Here is a 20,622-nt window from a genome sequence, read left to right on the forward strand (position 1 = left end):
AACATAGCTCAGAGAGCTTAATAAAGCAAGGAGCTACAGTGTTGGTTATAACTAGTTAGGACTCCTGGATATTGATTCAAACCGTAACATAATGGTTGCTCACAATAAGTAGCACATTTCTTTGTTTTTTTCCTGATACTTTGAACATAGATCTGGAGGGCTTACTATAGATTTCCTCCTCTGAGAAAGAATTGGTGGTGAAGATGATTTAAAAGGAATTGTTAATGTACTGATTGATATGCACCCAACTCATTAAGTGCAATTCTGTTTCTTCACAGGGATTTGGTGCAGAAAGAAAGATCCGTCAAGCTGGTGTCATTGACTAACCACATCCACAAAGCACATCATTAATCCACTATGATCAAGATGGGGGGATTCTGGTGAAGGATTCTAAATATCTCCCTCTTCATCCCTCCCAAAATCTGGAATACTTAGTCTATTGAGCTATTACACCAGTTTTAACACCTTCCTCGTGTTATGTTTAAAAAAGTAAATAAATTTAAAAAAGAAACATTTTAAAATTATGCACAGTTGCAGCCTGGAAAACTTAAGGTGGCGCCTTATAGTATCAATTTTAGGAGCTTTATTTGGTGCATTTAACGCAACTGGTAATTGCGAGATCCACTTCGCCTGTGTAAGTGAGAAATATAGATTTACCTTGTTGGCCCTATGAAATTCTGCACTTGATATTTAGTATATACTCTACCTTCATTACTTCTGGCAAAATGTTCTGCCTTAACACTCAGTTGCATTATTTTTTCTTTCCTGTTCATTATGCTTTAATTCTGAGGACCATATGAGGGTAGAATATATTAAAATCATAAAAAATCTGTATAGGCAAACCATTTCCTTAAGTTGATGGCCAAATGTTAAAATGTTATTTTTCATATCATTTATAATCCTGTCACACAGTCCACTTAACAAAGTTTGGTTAGATTTAAATGAAAATTATCTTCCAGAGTAGTTTTTCTTCCTGGGATGGGGGTGGGAGGGTGTAACTTTACTACAATTAGTATGTATGGTGCAGAATTTCATGCAAATGAGGTGTGCCAGCAGTGTGATAATTTAATCGTATTTAAACAAACAAAAAGGGATGAATGCACAAACTTGCTGCTGCTTAGATCACTGCAGCTTCTAGGACCCAGTTTCTTTTACTGATTTCAAAACAAAACAAAAAAAATAAAAAAGTTGTGCCTGAAATGAATCTTGTTTTTTTTATAAGCCGCCTGGTTCCTGTGTCCTGTAAAATACAGGCACTTGACCCTTGGTGTAGATTTTGTTCAACTTTTTATCACGGGAACGGATTGGTCTGATTTCTTGACCCTTATCTTGAATTGGCCGCATACAAGGTCACTGGCCAACGGACTGAAGGCTTTGTCTGAAATGACAAGGGTCAGCTCAGGGGATGTCGGGGAGGGTGCTTTTATCTTCCCCGTTGTCATTTGAGGTTTTGATCTTTGGGTGAAGAGGCCATTTATCTTTGTAAACACAACATTTTGCTTTCTCCAGTTTTCTGTTAATGGCGAAAGATTGGAAGCGAATAAAGTTTTACTGATTTTTGAGACACTAGCACCTAGCGCTTTCATTTTTAAAGCGTCTGCGTGGGAGGGGCGGGTCTGGGTGCGGCCAGCCGCGTGACTAGGGTTGGAGGCTCATGTGGCCGGGGCGGGGACTCGGGCGCCTCAGGCGCTGACTGATTACGTAGAGGGCGGGGCCGGAAGTGCCGCTCCCTTGTTGGGGGTGTTCATGGCGGTTCCGGGGTCTCCAACATTGTTCCTGGTTGTAGTACTAAATCCGTTCGAAGCGGAGGCTCCGGAGTTTGAGGTAAGGCTAAGGCATGTGTGGCATTCGGCTTTAGAGCCAACGGGCGTCTCGTTGCCCGCAATCGAACGGAATCTGTGGGCTGGAAACAAAGGCCCTGGGCGGGGGTCCTTCGTTTTGAGTTCTCCGGCTGAGATTTTTGAAGACAGGCCGGGGAGTAAAAAGAGGACAGCCTGGAGGCCGCACAGCAGAGCTGCAACTTGCGGAAAGAGTGGGAAATGGGATTTCTTTTACCTTAGGCTGAGGGCGGGGCCCAAGGATTGAAAAATACAGAGGACAAGGATGGGGGTAGCTGGAAGACTATAATCCAGAATTCTGAGGCCCACAGTAACCTGCCAAGTGTTTTTGCACTCCTGAATCACTTTGAGAACTAAGTGGAGGGTCACGTGTATGGAACCGATACTTCTCAAACTCCGGGTTTAGTTGTTATTGATAATAGAAAGCTTTGAAATACTGTAGATGTGGCTCGCCAAATAACCCTAATTGCTGCTATCCCGCAGGTTCTTGCTGGTGTGAAATGACTGAGTACAAACTGGTGGTGGTTGGAGCAGGTGGTGTTGGAAAAAGCGCACTGACAATCCAGCTAATCCAGAACCACTTTGTAGATGAATATGATCCCACCATAGAGGTGAGGCCCCGTAGGGGTCCGCAGACCCTACCTCTCCATTTCAATTTATCCTACCCTTTCCCATGCCCTTTAGGTATTTTAGCTAAAGTGATGAGAAGAGAAAGTAAAAAAGGTTACTGCGTTCAGTAATATGATAAGCAAAGCTTCCCATGTTTGTAAAAAAAAAAGCTCATTTTTTATTAGCTGCTTAAGATTTTCTGAGAAGTTTACAAATTTTAACAGTTCTATAAACTGTGTATGACAGCTCTATTAGAAACAGGCTGTAGAGGGAGAGCAACTGTCTGAATGATAGTGAGTGGAGATTATGGATTCAGAGATCTGGGTGTTCTGCAATTTTAATTTCTTAGCGAGTTGAAGCAGTTGAGACTGGGTTGGAATAGAAAAAACAGGAGATTTTGAGTCACTGTGCCTAGGATTTCTGTCCTTGTTTGCAATTTATTCAGTTAGGTGACATTAAGAAAAATCACTTAATTTCTCAGAGCCTCATTTTCCTCATCCATTAAATTACCGTAAACTTGTCCTCCCTACCACACAGGGATGTTGTGGAAAAAGAAACTGTATGTTTAAATATTTTGTGAATGGTAAAACATTACATAAATAGTACGTATTTAAAGATTCTGATGTTTTCATAGGAGTTCATATTATACATTGGCTTCAATAAATGGCATCTAAAGTCCTTTTAAAGTTTTTGTAATTTTATTCGATTTAGAAATGTCCAACTCGAGAGATTATTTTAATCCACACCTTGGTCTTCCTACCACCCATTCACTGAGGATTTAATGCAAGCTAACTAACACAGCCATTATTAAAAATTCATCATTAATCCTTGGCAAAGTCTTTATTTTAGGCTTAACAGCTTTTGTATTAAAAGTTAGAACCTTTTAATATTTTTTGGTTTTATTTATTGGGTAATTTACGTACAGTAACATACATAAATCTTCTGTCTGCAGCTCAGTGACTGTTTAAATTTGTGTACACTTACATAACCACCACTCAGGTAAAAATGTAGACCATTTCCAATGTCCCAGAGTTCTCCCAGGCCACTTTCCAGTCAGTAAATTCCTACCAGGAAGTAACCTTAACCTTTTCTGACTTATATCATCATAACTTAGTTTGACTGAAACCCACTTTATAATACTAATTTTGTTCATTTCCTCAGAGTATTCATGCACTTAACCATATTTCATGCTTCAAGGAAGGTCTGGTAATGTGAATTCTGAGTTCATTTGAAAGTATATTACAGTCCCAACATGAAGTGAGTTACAGATGAACTGATCCATGGGTTGGAAACTCACCGGCTTGCATTCTCTCTTTACTTTGTGTGAAGAAGTTATTTCTTTGGACCAAATTCCCAGAATATAACTATTAAAAAAATGTTTGCCTTATAAGCCACATTGGAAGGTTTTTTAGAAAATATGATCTGTGCATGTCTGTTTTCCTGAGGAATTAATTGTAACTGCACCTTATTTGAAACCTTGAGGAATTTAATTCAGGAATATTTCCTAAAGGTACTATCTGTCATGATGAGCAAATTATTTTGGTATTATAATCTTGTCTGAAATAAAAACTATTTGTGTATTTAATCGTAAACACAAATGACACACTATCCAGGAACCCAGTTATAATTGGTAGAGGTATGTTTAGAATTTTGTATGTACCATGAACAATAAGAAAAGTCCAGTTCACACCTTAGTAAAATAACACTGTGAACTTTACCTCTAGTCTTACTGCAGTAGAGCTGTCTTTTGAATTACCACAGTTTTTTTTCATCTTTTCCAGGAACAAAGTGGCCACATTTTCCTTTCTGCAGGCATACAGGATTTGGTCCTTTTTTCCCAAGGTGACATTATGTACTTTTTGCTTGGAATTATATATTAGCAGTTTGAGGGACAAACCAGAGAGACAACAGTGGACTTGGTTAGGAGCTTATTTAACCTTGGCAACAGCATTGCATTCCCTGTGGTTTTTAATAAAAATGGAATCTCCCTCTCTCCCCACCCCCCACTCTCCACACCTCCAGGATTCTTACCGAAAACAGGTCGTTATAGATGGTGAAACCTGTCTGTTGGACATACTGGATACAGCTGGACAAGAGGAGTACAGTGCCATGAGAGACCAATACATGAGGACAGGCGAAGGCTTCCTCTGTGTATTTGCCATCAATAATAGCAAATCATTTGCAGATATTAACCTTTACAGGTACTAGGAGCGTTCTTTTTTCTGGAAGGACTATCTTAAGTATGTTCTGAAGCTTTGTTGAAGGATAAGTATGCCAAAGTTAGGAAGCTAACAGCTTTTCAATTAGGAGGAGAGTTTTTTTAGGTTATTTGAGAATCTGGGCTTACAACTGAAACATAATACTAGCATTTTTCTTATATAAAATACTGTTGCTAGAATGTGTGATGTTACATAAATGAAGCTTGCTTATGGGACTGATTCAGAACTAAAGGTGTTAGGAGAGATAACAAAGGAATTTCAGAAAGAAAAACACCTCTGAGAAACATTCTTCAGTAAGTAATGGAGAGGATGATAGGAAGAAACAAATTGGGGGTAGATAAAATGAAAGCAGAGCAAAGGAGCACAGAGATGGTCTTTCTCCATAAAACTGTAGTTTCAAAGCTCAACTGGACCAAAAAAAATTCTAGTTCAACATTCGTATTTTACAGAATCAAAAAAGTTCAAAAGGTGATTTGTTAGGTTTTCAGAGTCATTGTTAGGAACAGCAGAGCCAAGACCAGAAACTCAGGGCTCTTTTTTCTAGCTCTGTGTTCTTAAAGCAGAATAACATAATGGTTAAAAATGTAGACTCTGCCTATGTTGAAACTTGGCTCTGTCATCTATTAGCAATGGGACTGTGGGGCAGACTACTAAGTCTCTGCCTCAGTTTCCTTATCTGTAATATGGAGAGACCAGTGCCTTCTGAGAGCTGTGAAAATTAATATGTAAATCGCTCTTAACAGTGCCTAGCACATAGTAAATACTACCCAAATGTTCTGCCTACAGCTTTGAATCCTGGCTTAGGCCTCCATCTGTGTGAAGATTTGCTTACAGAAAGAAACTAGTCCAAAACTAAGTTCATTGGTTTTTTTTCTCCTAAACCTGTTCTACTTTCTATTTTCTTTCTGGAAATAATAGCAGTATTTAAAATGCCCAGCACTTGGCAAGCACCTAGTAAATATTTACTGAATCTCCGAAAGTCATTTTTCTTCTTTCTGTCCCTTAACATAGGCTACTGCCATCACACCAAAGTACAGGTCTGCAGATGGCATTTTCTGATACGTGACTGTGTGTGTAATCCAAGGGTAGAGTCTAGAGCAGTGCTGTGCAGTACGGTAGCTACAAACCATATGTGGTTTATTTAAATTAATAAATTAAAAAATCAGTTCCTTGGCCACATTAGCAACTGGCATTTCAAGTGCTCAGTAAGTATATGTGACTCGTAGATACAGTTGGACAGCGCAAATACAGAACATTTCCACCACTGAAAAGTTCTCTTGGACAGCGTTGGTCAAGAGAATCTAGGCCATAATTTAAAGCTGCTGCTGGTATGTGTTAGGTGTCACTGAGAGGAGTGCTGTCCACTGGGAGTTCCAGCTCTTTTAGTCCCCCTTTAATAAGAACAGTTCTGGTGTTTTTTATGTTGTTGGACTTCCAGCTCTAATTTTGTTTGAAAAAAAAATATTGGGACATTGTCCATCTAGAGAAGTGGTTAGACTATCTTTCATTAAATACTTTCACCTTCAAGGAAACCTCAAAACATTATTTAGAAGCAGTGAGCTTTACTTTTTATACTTCAGACCTTAATCTAGAGTATGATTTTGTGTTGCCAATTAAATGCAGAGCCAAGTTCTTTGGAGAGTCAAGAAGCCTAACAAAGGCATGTGTCAAGATAAAATAACCATGCATTTCCACTAGAAGGTGAACTGGTACTTAGCCTCCTGGTGGCTGCTGCATCAAGTCTAAACCAGTCTCCTTAGTATGCAAGGTTTTCTATAAAGTAGTAGGGAAAAAAAGTAAAACTCAATACTAGAAGCTAATAGGGTTAGAGAAATTTTGCCAAATTTGCTTATTCTTATGGTCACATCTCCTTTTTCAGGGAACAGATTAAACGAGTAAAAGATTCAGATGATGTACCTATGGTGCTAGTAGGAAACAAGTGTGATTTGCCAACAAGGACAGTTGACACAAAACAAGCCCATGAACTGGCCAAGAGTTATGGGATTCCGTTCATTGAAACCTCAGCCAAGACGAGACAGGTATGTATAATACAGCTTTTAGCATCTGGCAAGGGTTTGTTTAATGCAGAAACGTTTCATTGGTTGACTCTGCTAGCGATAGATCCATATCCTTTGTTGTTACAGGTATTTAATAGTGTTCTGTTTTTTTTAAACTTTAGTTTAAAATAAAATGAATTGACTGATATTCTGGTGTAGCATTTTACTCCCACATTAACATGCGAAAATATTACTAAAATGAAGACCCTTGATTAAAGATATTTAAAAACAGTCCTTTCTCCATCAACACCAGCCACTGTTTAGGGCTTAAGCTCTCCTGAGTAGCATCTTTAGATCTGGTCATTTTCTATGTCCCACAGCATCTGTTTTCCTTTTTTAAATGTTACTTTTGCAAAATGTGCCATTTGTGTATCAGCCTGTTAATGCGATTCAATAGGAATGCTAAATTTAGTGTCATCTTCCTAAATCACCCTATTTTGTCAGTTAATAATTGGAATATTAAGTCCACATAAAAAAGTACAAATGAGAGAGAGCTTATAACTTGGACAGTGTCTATTAAGTGGTCCTTATCATTTTCTTTCTTCTGTAGGGTGTTGAAGATGCCTTTTACACACTGGTAAGAGAAATCCGTCAGTATCGAATGAAGAAACTCAACAGCAGTGATGATGGGACTCAAGGTTGTATGGGGTTGCCATGTGTGGTGATGTAACAAGGTGAGCATGTGTTCTCTTGACATAATAATAAACCTTTTCTTTTGCATCAGGCAGTTTGGAGGAGTGTTGCTATTATATTTTCTGTGATGTTGCTCATTTAACTGAGAGTTTCTTCTCATTATACCTATAAAATATTTCCTTATGACACCCTTTCTGAGAGTAGTGACATCTAAACTATTAAAGCATTTATTTTACAGACATCATTACATTTTCAGTAACAGAAATTAGAAGGTATTATTTATGAAGTGTACGCATACCATATTCTTGGCACTGACCAGGAGTTTGAAGGATCACTCCATCAAGACTGGATGATAATGACATGGTGTGTGTTCTTTTCTTGTAGATATTTTTAAAGTTCTAGCATCATAAAAGAGCCACTGTTAAGGTAGGACATGTTTGGAAATGAATACATTATCATTCACCTTGATTTCTTTGCCTTGTTTTTCTTATACTCTCTACATTACCACTTATACAAATTCTGTCTTTATTTTAGCTGCACTGACATCTGGTCCTGACTTCCCTGGAGGAGACATAGTCTTATTGCTATCTTCAGTCCTATCAAGAAGTTCCTGCTCCTTCCCCGACTCTCAGTAGATCAGTACAATATTCTCTATTTGAGAAGTTCTCAGAATAACTACCTCCTCACTTGGTTGTCCGACCAGAGACATGAACCTCTTGTTACTCCGCAGTATTTTTCCATCCTGGTTCCCCACAAACACACACACAAACACCACCACCACCCTCCCAGGTTTTTCATCTGAACAGCAATTCATGCTCTGAAATGGAACCAAACTGTAGAGAACAATGTCTTGAGCACTAAAGTAGCAGCTGCTGGTGATTTTATTCTTTTTACTGTTGAGTTTGGAACTATGTTGGTGTTTGAAAAATGTCATAAAATAGTGGTTTGCTGAAAATATAGTCAATATTGCTGTTTGGCTGGTTTGTAATGTCACCAGCTTTATTCTATGAACTGGTATCTGCTCTGTATTCAGAAATACAAAAGTGAATACTGACTTTTGAGTATCCTAGTCTTCTCGACATTCATGTAATTAAACCTAACTTTCACAGTGAAGTGCCTTTTTCCCAGAAGTGGTGTATAGATTTCCTTTAGAATGCTTCAGTGAAATAGATGTCTCAAAACCATTATACATGAAAATGAATGTCTGTGATACATCTATGACCTACCCGCCTTTGAGGGAAGGATACACTGATAGGATAGCAGATGCCATCTCTTACATGCATGAAGTTGGTTTTCCAGAGACCAAGTTTTGGGCCCTTCCAAGAGAAACATGAAACTGGAAACAATAAAGAATAATTTCAGTTAACTTTTACCTAATCTCCACTTCTTTTTTTTGGTAGGTTACTACCTACAAAATGTATGTAATTTGTTTCTTCCAGCTTACTGGTTATCCAATATTCAGTGAACTTCCATTTATATTTAAATTTAGGTCAAATCAGAAAACTCTCCTTTTGCAGGTGTTCAAATTGTAAAAATTTAATGCAGTTTTAATAGTTATGATCAGTGATTTTCAAGCCTTAAATACATTAACAGACACATTGTCACTGCATATCATGGTATCTTAATGATATGTATAATTGCCCTTCCCCTTTTCACCCTACCCTGTGTCCCTCACTTCACAGCAACTGTGGCTTGATTAATTATTTCAGTCAAGTAAAGCCACAGGTGAGAACTTGAGCAAGTCAGTTGGCATCACAGAGAGAGAAATTCTTCCACGTTTGCTCATTGCACCAGTAACTCCAGCTAGTAGCTTTGCCAGATGCATGCTGGTAGTCTTGCAAGGAAAGAAGAGGTCAGTCAGCACAAATCCTTTGCCATGGGAAAATTTGCTATCCTGAGAGAGTCAGCTTAGAAGTCTTTATACATAAAGTATCTAGATGTCTTAGCCCTGTGGAAAGTCTAAGCCAATATTTTTTCTCATTGTGTTTTTGAAAATGAGGATGCCTCAGATCATTTTAAAAATTTCTTTATCCATAATGTTCTTTGAAAGGTTTAAAACAAGTTGTTGATTAATTAGGCTATGGATACCAGATAAAAAGCTGATGAGTTTATTCAGAACAAGTAGCCTTTGAATTGAAATTGCTGTTTGAGAAGGGAATGGAAAATAGAATTAATTGTTAATTATGGGGATTTGTAGTCTTGACTTTTTACTTGCAGATAAAATCGTAGTAATTCTAATGAGAAAATGACTTGGATAACTTGATAAAAGACTAGTTCCAAAATGGCCACTTTCTGGTTTTCAGTGTATAGATACTTACTGAGGACCTCCAACTTCTGATACGAATTTTCATTTATTGATCAAACTCCACATTCCCTTGAAGTAAATTCAGAAGAAGGGAAGAAACATAGACTGTGCCCAGAGAATAGTAAGCCCAGAGCGTTGTGCTCCTTAGTGTTAATTCTGAGAGCTTTCACAGTACTGTTAATGCCTGGAAACAGAAACTCTCTGCTGCCTTGTCTCTGCTCCCTGCTCCTTTGGGAGCATTGCTCAATAATTTTCTTGAGGCTGCAGTGAGGCCTGTCATCTCAACTTGTGGTCATTGTCTTCCGCCTCTTATCTGTGTGACTGACAGTGTAACTTTTTTTAATGTCTAATTAGGAAAAAAGAGACTCATTTTAGACTCTTGTACCCATGGCCCTTGTATGTATGTACCATATAGTTTTCTTAAGTATGTACTAAGCACAGAAGTATGTAAATGGGGCCAAAATTCAGACTTGGAAATGTTCTTTTAATAGGTTCTTAAGAAGTTACACTTAGTGTGAATTTTGGCACAATAGAGAGACAAACTGGTAGTTAAAGGCTAAATAACTTCACATAGTGTGGTAATAAGATGTGGCTTTTAGATTATGTTTGTGGTTGCTGAAAACAATTCTAAGTTTACCTCAAAATTTGAAAGTCCATCCCAAGTTAAGTGCCTGGCCAGCTGTCATAAATTGCATACCACTTTATGTTTGTTTGTTTCTTAAAGGTTGCACATTCAAGAGTGTGAAAATAAGATGTCTGTCTAAAGGCTACCATGCCTGATCTGTAAATGAACCTGTTAAATGCTGTATTTGCTCCAACAGCTTACTATAGAATGTTACTTGGTAATCCAATATCATACTTAGTACAATTTTCACCTTAGTAGTGTAATAGACAAAAATCTCCTCAATATGTGTGTTAGTTGGGCCCCAGGTTTAGTCCTTCATCATCTTTTAAACTGCTGTGAATTTTTTGTCTTGACTTGAAAGCAAGGATAGAGAAACACTTTAAAGAGATATTTTGGTTTTTCCCATTCCAGAATTTGTGAGCATAATTGTATTTTGCTCTACACTTACCATCATGAACTCTTAAGCTGGCAGCTATGACCACGAGCCAAAAAATGGTGCATTCTACTTCTTGTAATTCATCTCTGCTAATAAATTATAAGAAGCGGGATAATTAATTAGGGAAAATATTTGAGTGGTTTCTATAAACAAGAGACTCTAATAATTGTGTATTATTTTTCATCTTTGCTGTTTCTTTAGGCAATCTATGTGCCACAAAATTATTTTAAGGTGTTTCCTTTAAGAATTGTTTTAAAAGCATTCTTGTTAATCAGAGTAATTGTAGATAGGTTTCAAATTACAACTGGTGATTTTTAAAGGCCTGAGTACTGACCTTCAAAGCAATTGTATGAATTCTATTCTGTAGGGAAGGGAGGGTCTCAATGGAAGTTGTATGACTTTTATGTTTCTGTGCCACCAAATATAGGTAAAAATATCAGTTGTGCAATTCTGCTGTCTAAACAGGAACTATTGGCCTTCTTGGCCCTAAATGAATGGGCTTGTCTTTTAGGTTAACTATTTTACTGTAAATTAATGCATCCTAATTTTTAAAAATTTGGTTGAATGTTTTTCTTGTTAAATGTTTAAAAAATAAAAACTGGAAGTTCTTTGCTTTGTCAAAATTATTTTTTCCATTGAAGTGCCTTTGTTGCAAGGTAGTATTTATTTCATATGTTTGAATATGACATTTGGACAATGTTGGAAGCTCATTTTATCTCAGTATAAAGTATGTCAAAATCTGCTTTTTAGCTAGTGCCTTGGGGGTGATTCATAACCATGGTCCATTGTGCATGTCATATTCACACACAGTATTATGCAGTGCTTAAAACTACCATTAGAAACCTGCTATCCTGCCTCCGCATTACTTCACAGTCTACCAGTCTTGGTATGGTTGAAAGAGCATTGGTCTAGGAGCCAGAAGACATGAGTTCCAACTGTAGTATTACTACTCTGACCCATAGTTTCCTCATTCACAAAATAGGAAAGTTGAATTAGGCTTTGTCAAGTTTTCCCAGCCCTAATTAAGGAGATAGAGTTGTAAAAGAATGGTTTCAAATCTAGGCTTTTCCTCCTAATACTGAAATACTGTGATTATGAGGACCTGGGCTTATTTTACCAAAGAGTTGAAAAAAATTTTTTTCCTTAAAAGAGGGGGCAGAGAGGGAGTCGTTAATATTCAGCTGAATAAAACTTGAGGAAACCAGATTTAAGTGACAAAATACTGTTTCTAGATAGGACTCTAGAAAGAGTATATTTTAGATTGTAAAATGTATATGGTTCCAGAAGAAACAGAATTAGAGGCTTTTTGTATCTAAAACATTTCTCCTTTAAGTGGGTCACCTGTGCCGCCTCATATCAGATAATTCCTGCTGATATTTGAGCCCCTAGTAACAGGAAAGAAGGAAAAGATGTCTTGATTCTGATGATAGCTGCTATTCTGCTTAGCCAAATGTAGGTGCAGAGTGACAGTGAAAAAGTAGTTAAAGAAGCTTATTTACTTGAAATATGAGGAGACCTACTATGCATCTGTGTTCAGGGTTTCCGTTTTCATAGCAAGCAATATTCCAGGTCCTAAAGGCCAACATAGTTGTATGAGTTATTTGATATCTATAAATACATATAAAGGTCCAAGAGGCCATGCTAGTGGTCATTTTGCAAAATTACTTAAGAGAGATTTCAGAGAATGTCCAGCTCCATGACTTAAGAGCATAGGGAGAATCAATATCCTATATCCGAGCGGGAAGAGTGGTCTTATAATGCTTTAAAAATACCTCTGGGCAATGAAATGTGGTCTTATACCTTCATTTTCATAAAGTGAAACTCTAGGGACATATAAAACACAGATAACAGACACCCTTTGGAATGCTAAAATGAGCATTAAAAGGTTCAGATTCGTGAATTGAAAGTAGACTACATAAACTGATCATTTCTTGCCTGGAGACTTTGTGTTCATGATGTACTTCACACTTGCACCAAAATAAGTTTATATTAACTTACTGGTGGGGATGGGGGTCAGGGGTGCCTTTTTTTAACTTAAAAAATGAACTTAATCTCTTCTCAAAACTAGTATAAAATAGTTTATCATGAATTTTTGTAGGAGCTGTGTAGAGAAAAGGGGAGCACAGGCTATATTGGGGGTTAAAGTGATACTAGTTTCTAAAGATAGAGGCAGCTTCGTGCCTAAGGAGGATGTGGTTGGAACTGAGTAGTTGCCTACTAGAGCCCCTAGGTACAGGAGTCTGAGATACTATCCAAGTTGGAAAAGCAATCTTCTAGAATGGCTGCTGTGGAAGTGATAAAATTGGCACTATTCACACTTTTCTGTAGGAACTTGAAATTATGTATGATATAAGTCTGAGAGAAAACTTAACAAAGTATTTTAAAGCATCTTACTATAAATTCTCCACATCTACAGCTGAGACCAACATCCCTGATGTTTTTTTTTAAGTCAATGGAATGAAGTTTAAAGACATCTTGAAAGATAAATATAAATATATGCTTGTTTTGCCTATGAGTTTCATATTTAATATTAAAGTCTTAAATGAAACTAGCAAGGCATGTGAACTAAAGTTACCAAGGGTTGTGCCCCTGTCACCCCATCATTCTGTAGCTGGTATGACATTTCCTCTCAGAGAACCACATTTGGATCCCATTGTGAGGCATGGCCACATGCCCTAAGAAATTGTTTATTTCTTTGGCTCAGTCAATTTTCCTTAGACTTTCCTTCCTAATTCTTTGAGCAGGTTTTTATGGAACACCTACTAGGTACCTAGGCACTCTACTGCTCGGCATACAGCAGTGAACCAGATGGACATTGGTTCCTTACATCTTTTATTCTGTGGTGGAAAGATCTCAATTTCTCAGCTGCAGTTTGGCCATTGGTTCCTAGGAGGACATTATTTAACACACATAACTTGCCTAGCCTCAGTGGTGTAACCACCACCATCCTGACACTGCCCAGGGTCACCTCATTCCTAATTTGTCTGAGAATGAATTCAGGGCTACCCAAGATGCACCACAACCTGTCTCATGCCTCATTGCCACTTGGGCCTCTCCTTTTCAAGTCAAGGTTCTGTAGAAATGGAAACTATTTATATATTGCTTTACAATTTCAAATGCTCTTGCATACCTCATCACATTTAATCCTCCACAGCAGCCATGTGAAACAGCAATGGTCTCCATTTTACTGATGAGAAAAAACTGAATACCCTGAAAATGGATAGATTTATTTCAGATTTGAACCCAGGTCTCCTGATTTGAGATCCTGTGCTCTTTTTGGTAGTTTTCAAACCATTCTGCTCAAAGGACTCCTGAAAAAGCCTGAGTGGGTGGGGCTCCACCCTTCCTTGTCCCCTGTTCAAGAAGCAGCTCTAATTTCATCTGTTATTCGTTTTAAGCTTCCATTCAAGATTTAGTTGGAAGATTTCACAAGCAGAAGTTCAAAAAGCACTTAACTTCACTGATCTACTTCACCCATCTGTCAGGCTGGGAATCACTAGGTCTCATCTTCATGTCTAGTCTAGAGCCTAATACCTTCTAGACATGGTCATTGTACAACTAAGCAATAGTGAGGCAGAATGTGACATGGTGTCCAGTCCCCACTCTGGAGTCATAATCTGTGGGCTTAAATACCACCTCCACTACTTACTTACTATCTGAGACTTTGGACAAGTCAACCTCCCTGTTCTTCAATTCCTTCAACTGTCAAATGAAGGTTGTAATAGCTTCACAAAAGACTATTGTGAAATTTAAATGAATATGTGTTTAAAAAAAAAAGAACAATGCCTAGCACTGTTTACTATTGCACAGATCCTATAGCATGCCTCCCTCTCTTTCTAACAGAACATAGTACACTGTTGAAGTCGGATTGTTTTGTTGAAAACAAATTGCTGAATTTCAGTTCCGTTCAAGAGACAGGAAATAAAGTCAGTTTTCTCCTGGAAAAGGATGAGTCTTACAGATTTGACTTCTTTATTTTTAGGCATGCATGGGAAATTATTACTAATAGGAAAAATGATGCTGAATCCAGTAAAATACCATAAATTAACAGGTTCATTTATGTTCCAAACTAAAACTCATTCCCTTAGGAATAAGGTACCTTTTCTAACACCTCCAACAGGGTAATCAAAAGAAGTCCATAGTTGCTGCTGGCAAAAGGGCTGTGTTCCCAAACCAGAAGTTTTAATCAACTCTGAACTGCTCCCACTGAAGCAGTGTAACAAAAGATTAAAGCTGATCCTGAAAATTTACTGATGGCAACCCTGAGCCCCATAGAACACTCTGATATCACTGAACCCTCAGTGACCGAGGGTATGAGGTGGGGTGGAGAGCCAGAGGGTGGGAGCTCCCAGCAGCCTTCACAGGGGAGAGGGAGAACTTGTTAAGCAGAGTAGTAGAAAGAGGGCTTTCTAGGCAAAGCCAGACAGCAGTGATCTCTTTTCTACAGCTCCTTTCTGATAAATGTCATCTCTTTCCTAGACCGTCCCAGGTTACAGATATCTCTTAACTCAATGAAATACAAGAAATCTCCCCCTTTAAAAAAAAATGTTTGCAAATTTGTTATTTGGGACTCAAATTCCTTTAGAATAATGTTCTAAATGTGCTTAGGTTAGATTATTCTATGCCTACATCTTTTTAATAGGCTTTTTCATGTAATAAAACTTTTGGGGTTTTTAAAATTTTTTTATTGAGGCATAGACAGTAAAATACACAAATCTTTAGTGTACAGCTTGATGCATTTTGACATGTATTTAACCATCAAAATATCACATTCTTACTAATTTTTTCCCCTTCACCTATCTCACCCCCATCACACCCTTATGACAACCACCACTCTTTTCTGTGTTTATGAGTCTATTTCTGTTTTGTTTGTTCATTTATGTTGTTTTTTAGATTCCATATGTAAGTGAAATCATATGGATTTGTCTTTCTCTGACTTACTTTACTCAGCATAACACACTATAAGTCCATCCATGTTGTCACAAATGTCAAAGTCTCAGCTTTTTATGGCTGCAAAGGAATATGGTAATATTCCTTTGTGTATATGTACCACATCTTTATCCACTTATCTATCAATGGACACTAAGGTTGCTTCCATATCTTCGCTATTATAAATAGCGCTGCAATAACACAGGAGTGCATATGCGTATCTTTTCAAATTAATGATTTTGTTTTTTTCGAATTCCCAGAAATGGAATCACTGCATTGTATGGTATTTCTATTTTTACTTTTTTGAGAGTCCTCCATATATTGCTTTCTATAATGGTTGCACCAATTTACAGTCCCCCAGTTCCCTTGGCCCTAGTTCCCTGTAGCTGTTGTTCTAGCATTTCCCCTTCCACTCTCTGACAACATCATTAAGAAAGAAGCATCTCCACTTTCTCACTTCCTGTCCACTCTCAACTCAAAACCATCAAGCCTCCACTCCCATGACTCCTCTAAATCTCCTCCAACAGTGTCATGGCCAGAGGTGGGCGAAGAGGCTCTTGGACCTGCTTTGAGTTGCTGGCTGACAGCTTTCAGTTGCCACACCTTTCATCTGCAGTCCTGAGGCCATGCTCAGTAACCACCCTCCCCATCCCACAGTCAATGACTGAACAGTGTGAGGGTAGTAGTGTTGGGCCAATTCCACTCTATGCAGGACTCCTCTAATGCGCAGTCCTTGCAGGGACCTCCCCACTCCCCTGGCCAAGACTTACGCTGCAATCTGAGGCTCTTCCTGCTTGGTCCTCCTTCCTTTCCTTTCTCCTCTTGTAAGCCTCAGATCTGCATCACATTGTGGTCTGAAGACTTTCCCTGTCTGCTACTGCTCCCCACTCTTTTATCCTTCACAGGCATCAGCCCAAAAGATCTCTTGTATGTCTAATTCTGTCTAGACATCTTCTTGATGGACCTGAACTGAACCTTAACAACCATCAACAACCTTCCTAACCGCCAAAGCAGTTAGGTATGGACTATTTTCCGTCCTCATGGAGTCCCACAGCATTTATGCCTGTGATGCTGTTTCAGATTGCTTTTCTCCCATAGTTTCCATGATAACAATATTTCCTAGTTCTCCTCCTTCTTCTCCCATTATTTCATCCCTTTCTTTTTGTGGTCTCTTCTTTCTACAACCAACATTTAAATACTGGTCTTCCTTAAGAATCTATCTATGGCCCTCTCTCTCTTCTCCCCACACATTTTCTCTTAAGTAATATATCTGATTATCAGAGTTTTAACCAAGATCATTGCTGATGACTCAAATCTGTCACCAGTTCAGGATTCTCACCTGTGCTCTAGAGCCAAGTGTCTAACTGCCTGATGGACATTTCCACTTTGATTAGTTAAGCCAAATTCATTGGCTTTGGCCTTAATCTTACAATACTCTTGTAATGTTTATCTTAGTAAATAGCACTACTCTCCTACAAATCACTCGCAATGAAATTGAGACATATTCTCAACAACTCCTTTCCCATTATTCCCCATAGCCAATTTGTGATTTACTAATCTTGTCTTTCAAGTATGTCATACCCATCTCTTCCACTCCAGATTCTACAGTGATAGTCTCAGTGTAAGCTTCCATCAGTATTAACCAAGATTTTCAAAATGACCTTTTAATGGTCTTCCTTCCTCCAGCCTTTCTACCTTTCTAACTGTACTGTGGCCAAAGGGATTTCCTCAAATGCAAACAGATTATATAAGAGGTTGTATGTTGCAGAATAAAGAACACAGTTTTCAGCTTAAGATGAATCTACCTTCAAATCCAGACTCTGCCATTTTTATTGATTGTGTAATTATGGAAAATTTATATTATTTAATATTTCTTTTTTTTATTTTTTGAGAGGGCATCTCTCATATTTATTGATCAAATGGTTGTTAACAACAATAAAATTCTGTATAGGGGACTCAATGCACAATCATTAATCAACCCCAAGCCTAATTCTCAACAGTCTCCAATCTTCTGAAGCATAACGAACAAGTTCTTACATGGTGAACAAGGTCTTACATAGTGAATAAGTTCTTACATGGTGAACAGTGCAAGGGCAGTCATATCACAGAAACTTTTGGTTTTGATCATGCATCATGAACTATAAACAATCAGGTCAAATATGATTATTTGTTTGATTTTTATATGAATCCCACATTTCTCCCTTTTATTTTTTTTTTTAATAAAATGCTGAAGTGGTAGGTAGATGCAAGATAAAGGTAGAAAACATAATTTAGTGCTGTAAGAGGGAAATGTAGATGATCAGGTGTGTGCTTATAGACTAAGTATTAATGCAAGCTAGATAAGGGCAACAAAACATCCACGGATGCAGAAGATTTCTCTCAAAACAGGGGAGGTGAGGTTCTAAGCCTCACCTCTGTTGATCCCCAGTTTCTCACCTGATGGCCCCCCTGTGACTGTGCCTGTCTTAGTATTTAATATTTCTGAGCCTCAGTTACTTTCTTTGAAAAATGAAGACAATAATATTACCTACCCCATAGAAATGTTGTGAAGATTAAATGAGATAATAAATATATGGTAACTGTGCAAAATATGTGGTCAAAATATATTAATTTTGTTATTATCATCATTATTCTTATTTTCACTCCATTCTTGAAAACTTTTCAGTGGAGCCCTAGTGCTGCATGATTAAATTAAAAACCTTTAGTATGGTATGATTTCTGCCTCTCTTTCTTCCCTCTCTCTTGGCATGCACCGTCTCAAACTCTGTCTTTCAGTTCCAACCATACTGAACAAATTGCAATTCCACAAGTGGGTCATGGATTCTTGAAAATAGTGCATTTACAAAAAAAGGCTTGGGTCCTGAAACAGGTATGTAAGTGTTTGAGTTTTGAGTGGCACCGTAGGGATAGGAGCATGAAGTAGGTGGGATGATCCCACTGGTTTGAGGAACTTTGTGTTCTCTGTGGTTTTCCATAGTCAGATGGAACTTTATTTAAGAGGTTCTCAAATTATTTGTGGGGGGCAGTGGGTAATTTTCTGAGAATGTATTATGCTGTTTCTATGGATAGAGTCCTTGATGATGCATTAGAGAATTGTGTAGGTATATAAAAATCTGTACTAGTAGTCTAAACAATTCTGAGAGATCTCCTGTCCTCATTTCAAAATTGGCTGAGTATCATCTCTCATCATTAGATATCACCTTGTTTTATTTTCTTCATAACATGTATTACCACTTGAAATTATCTTATTGTGTATTGTCCATTAGAATATAAGCAGAGACTCTATCTTTCTTGTTGACTGCATGTGCTGCTACCCAGGACGGTGCCTGGTTAGGTTTCAACATTGAGGCCACACCACTTGTAAGAGAAGATAGAAATAGAACTGAGATCTGTCTGACCTTAACCACTTAAGCTCCTTAAGTGCCCAAGAAATATTTGTTGAAATAATGAATGAAGAGTCAATGAATGTTTTTGAACTGAGAACATAATAATCAAAGGGGTATTTCAAGAAGTTTTCATCTGAAAGTATTTTGCAGTATGAATTGGAGACAGGGAAAATAATTAGGAACCTGTTGCAATCATCTGAATTTAGAAGAACTAATGACTTATTAGTTAGAATTATACTGGCTGCTAATAGCCAAAAAACCAAACTAATCAGTGGCTAAGAAATTATTTTTCTTATATATTAGGAAGTCTGGAGGTGGGCAGTCCAAGGCCAGTATGGTGGCTTCAGGATGCCATCAGTGATTCTGGCTCCTTCTTTCTCCTCAGGCATTCTTCATATGTGGCTTCATCCTCCTTGTCTCTTGTATTACAACAAGGGTTGATTTGCACCCATCCTATCCTGATATTTCCTTGTTGCAGACTGGAAGAAGAAGGGCAAAAAGCAAAATATACACCAGCTGCAATGGCCTCTCTTAGGAGGTACCTTTTCCAGACATTCTACCCAGCAATTCTGCTTCTATCTCACTGGCTAGTGTCACAGGGCCACTTTTAGCTGCAGAGAAATCTAGCAAACATAGTTTTTTGACTGAGCACATTAGAGCCCAAACCAAAAAAGGTTTTATTAATAAGAAGAAAGAGAAAATTACTTTTGAGTAGATAACTAGGGTATCTGACACAAACAGAATGTGAAAATTGGAGGGTGATACACAAAGATAAGAATCATTGAAGGAGCAGCAGGTTTGGGGAAGAAAAATGTCTCATTTGGATACATCAATTTGTGGATACCATTGGGAAATCCAGGTGGAAATGTCACAAAAAATAATTGGAAAGGAATGAACAAATGTTTTGTTTCAGTAACACCTTTGTAATGTGTTCTAATGTCATGGATTGGAAGGAGACAATGGCCTAAAGCTAAGCAGTAAAATACTCAGTTTTTGCCAACAAAGATTCTTTTCCCAATTTTCAATAGGAGATGGTTTATAGTAAAAAGATTATTCAGTCTATCCCTATAATTCTGTTCCAAATCTGAAGTTCCAACCTGGTGCTCCTGTCTATAATATAACCTGTTACAATTTATAAATTCTGCTGAGTCTAGCAAAGTACTTTCTTTATCTATCAGTAATCATTACATATTTAGCTATAACTAAGATGGTGTTATTGTGGAAACAGCATGAGAGTTTGGCCCACAGAGTTTTAGCTTTTCCATTTATAAGCAGAATGACTTTGGACAAAACACTTGACTTCTTAGAGCCCCAGTTTTCTCATTTGGAAAGCAGGGATAAAGGTACTACTTGCCTTACAGGATTGTAATTAGGATCAAATAGATAATGTTTGGGAAGTGCTTTATATACTATAAAATGTTATACAAAAGAAAGATATTTTTCTTTTATAACAATACATAGAGTAGGGGTAACTGAGCACTCTAGGTGGCAGTTGCGTTTCAGTAAGATTTGAAGTAAATTACTTAATTCATTAAATTCTGTCAGGTGTCATTTTGCTAAATTAAGGATATTTCCAATGAGTGTG

At 37.7% G+C, this 20,622-nt stretch overlaps 2 protein-coding genes across 7 annotated transcripts in view; both read left to right on the forward strand.

The window, feature by feature from the left end:
- CSDE1 (cold shock domain containing E1) overlaps positions 1-1,569 on the forward strand; it is a 36,075-nt gene extending 34,506 nt beyond the window's left edge. For all 4 annotated transcript variants that reach the window (XM_037019972.2, XM_037019975.2, XM_037019976.2 and 1 more), the window contains one exon: positions 279-1,569. In XM_037019972.2, the coding sequence (XP_036875867.1) occupies positions 279-326 (48 nt within the window). In that variant the 3' untranslated portion in view covers positions 327-1,569. The remainder of the gene's footprint in view (positions 1-278) is intronic.
- A 118-nt stretch (positions 1,570-1,687) lies between these two features.
- On the forward strand, positions 1,688-11,330 carry NRAS (NRAS proto-oncogene, GTPase). 3 transcript variants are annotated; one of them, XM_017661804.3, is made up of 7 exons: positions 1,688-1,824; positions 2,322-2,449; positions 4,470-4,648; positions 6,546-6,705; positions 7,274-7,397; positions 7,741-7,782; positions 7,891-11,330. In XM_017661804.3, the coding sequence occupies exons 2-5, from the start codon at positions 2,339-2,341 to the stop codon at positions 7,391-7,393; spliced, it is 570 nt and encodes a 189-aa protein (XP_017517293.1). In that variant the 5' UTR covers positions 1,688-1,824; positions 2,322-2,338; the 3' UTR covers positions 7,394-7,397; positions 7,741-7,782; positions 7,891-11,330. The 3 variants fall into 3 exon arrangements, with proteins under 3 accessions (XP_017517293.1, XP_017517294.1, XP_017517295.1); XM_017661805.3 differs by lacking the exon at positions 7,741-7,782; XM_017661806.3 differs by lacking the exon at positions 7,741-7,782 and having other exon boundaries at positions 10,386-11,330.
- Positions 11,331-20,622: the final 9,292 nt, after the last annotated feature.

Source organism: Manis javanica, chromosome 4 (assembly GCF_040802235.1).
Source record: "Manis javanica isolate MJ-LG chromosome 4, MJ_LKY, whole genome shotgun sequence".
Classification (NCBI taxonomy): Eukaryota; Metazoa; Chordata; class Mammalia; order Pholidota; family Manidae; genus Manis; species Manis javanica.

What these genes read in the sequence shown, in the direction of transcription:
- NRAS (XM_017661804.3), top strand. Translation starts at nt 2,339, where the DNA reads ATGACTGAGTACAAACTGGTGGTGGTTGGAGCAGGTGGTGTTGGAAAA. An exon ending in AATATGATCCCACCATAGAG is followed by an intron (nt 2,450 to 4,469) that starts GTGAGGCCCCGT and finishes CCACACCTCCAG; the next exon opens with GATTCTTACCGAAAACAGGT. An exon ending in CCTCAGCCAAGACGAGACAG is followed by an intron (nt 6,706 to 7,273) that starts GTATGTATAATA and finishes TTTCTTCTGTAG; the next exon opens with GGTGTTGAAGATGCCTTTTA.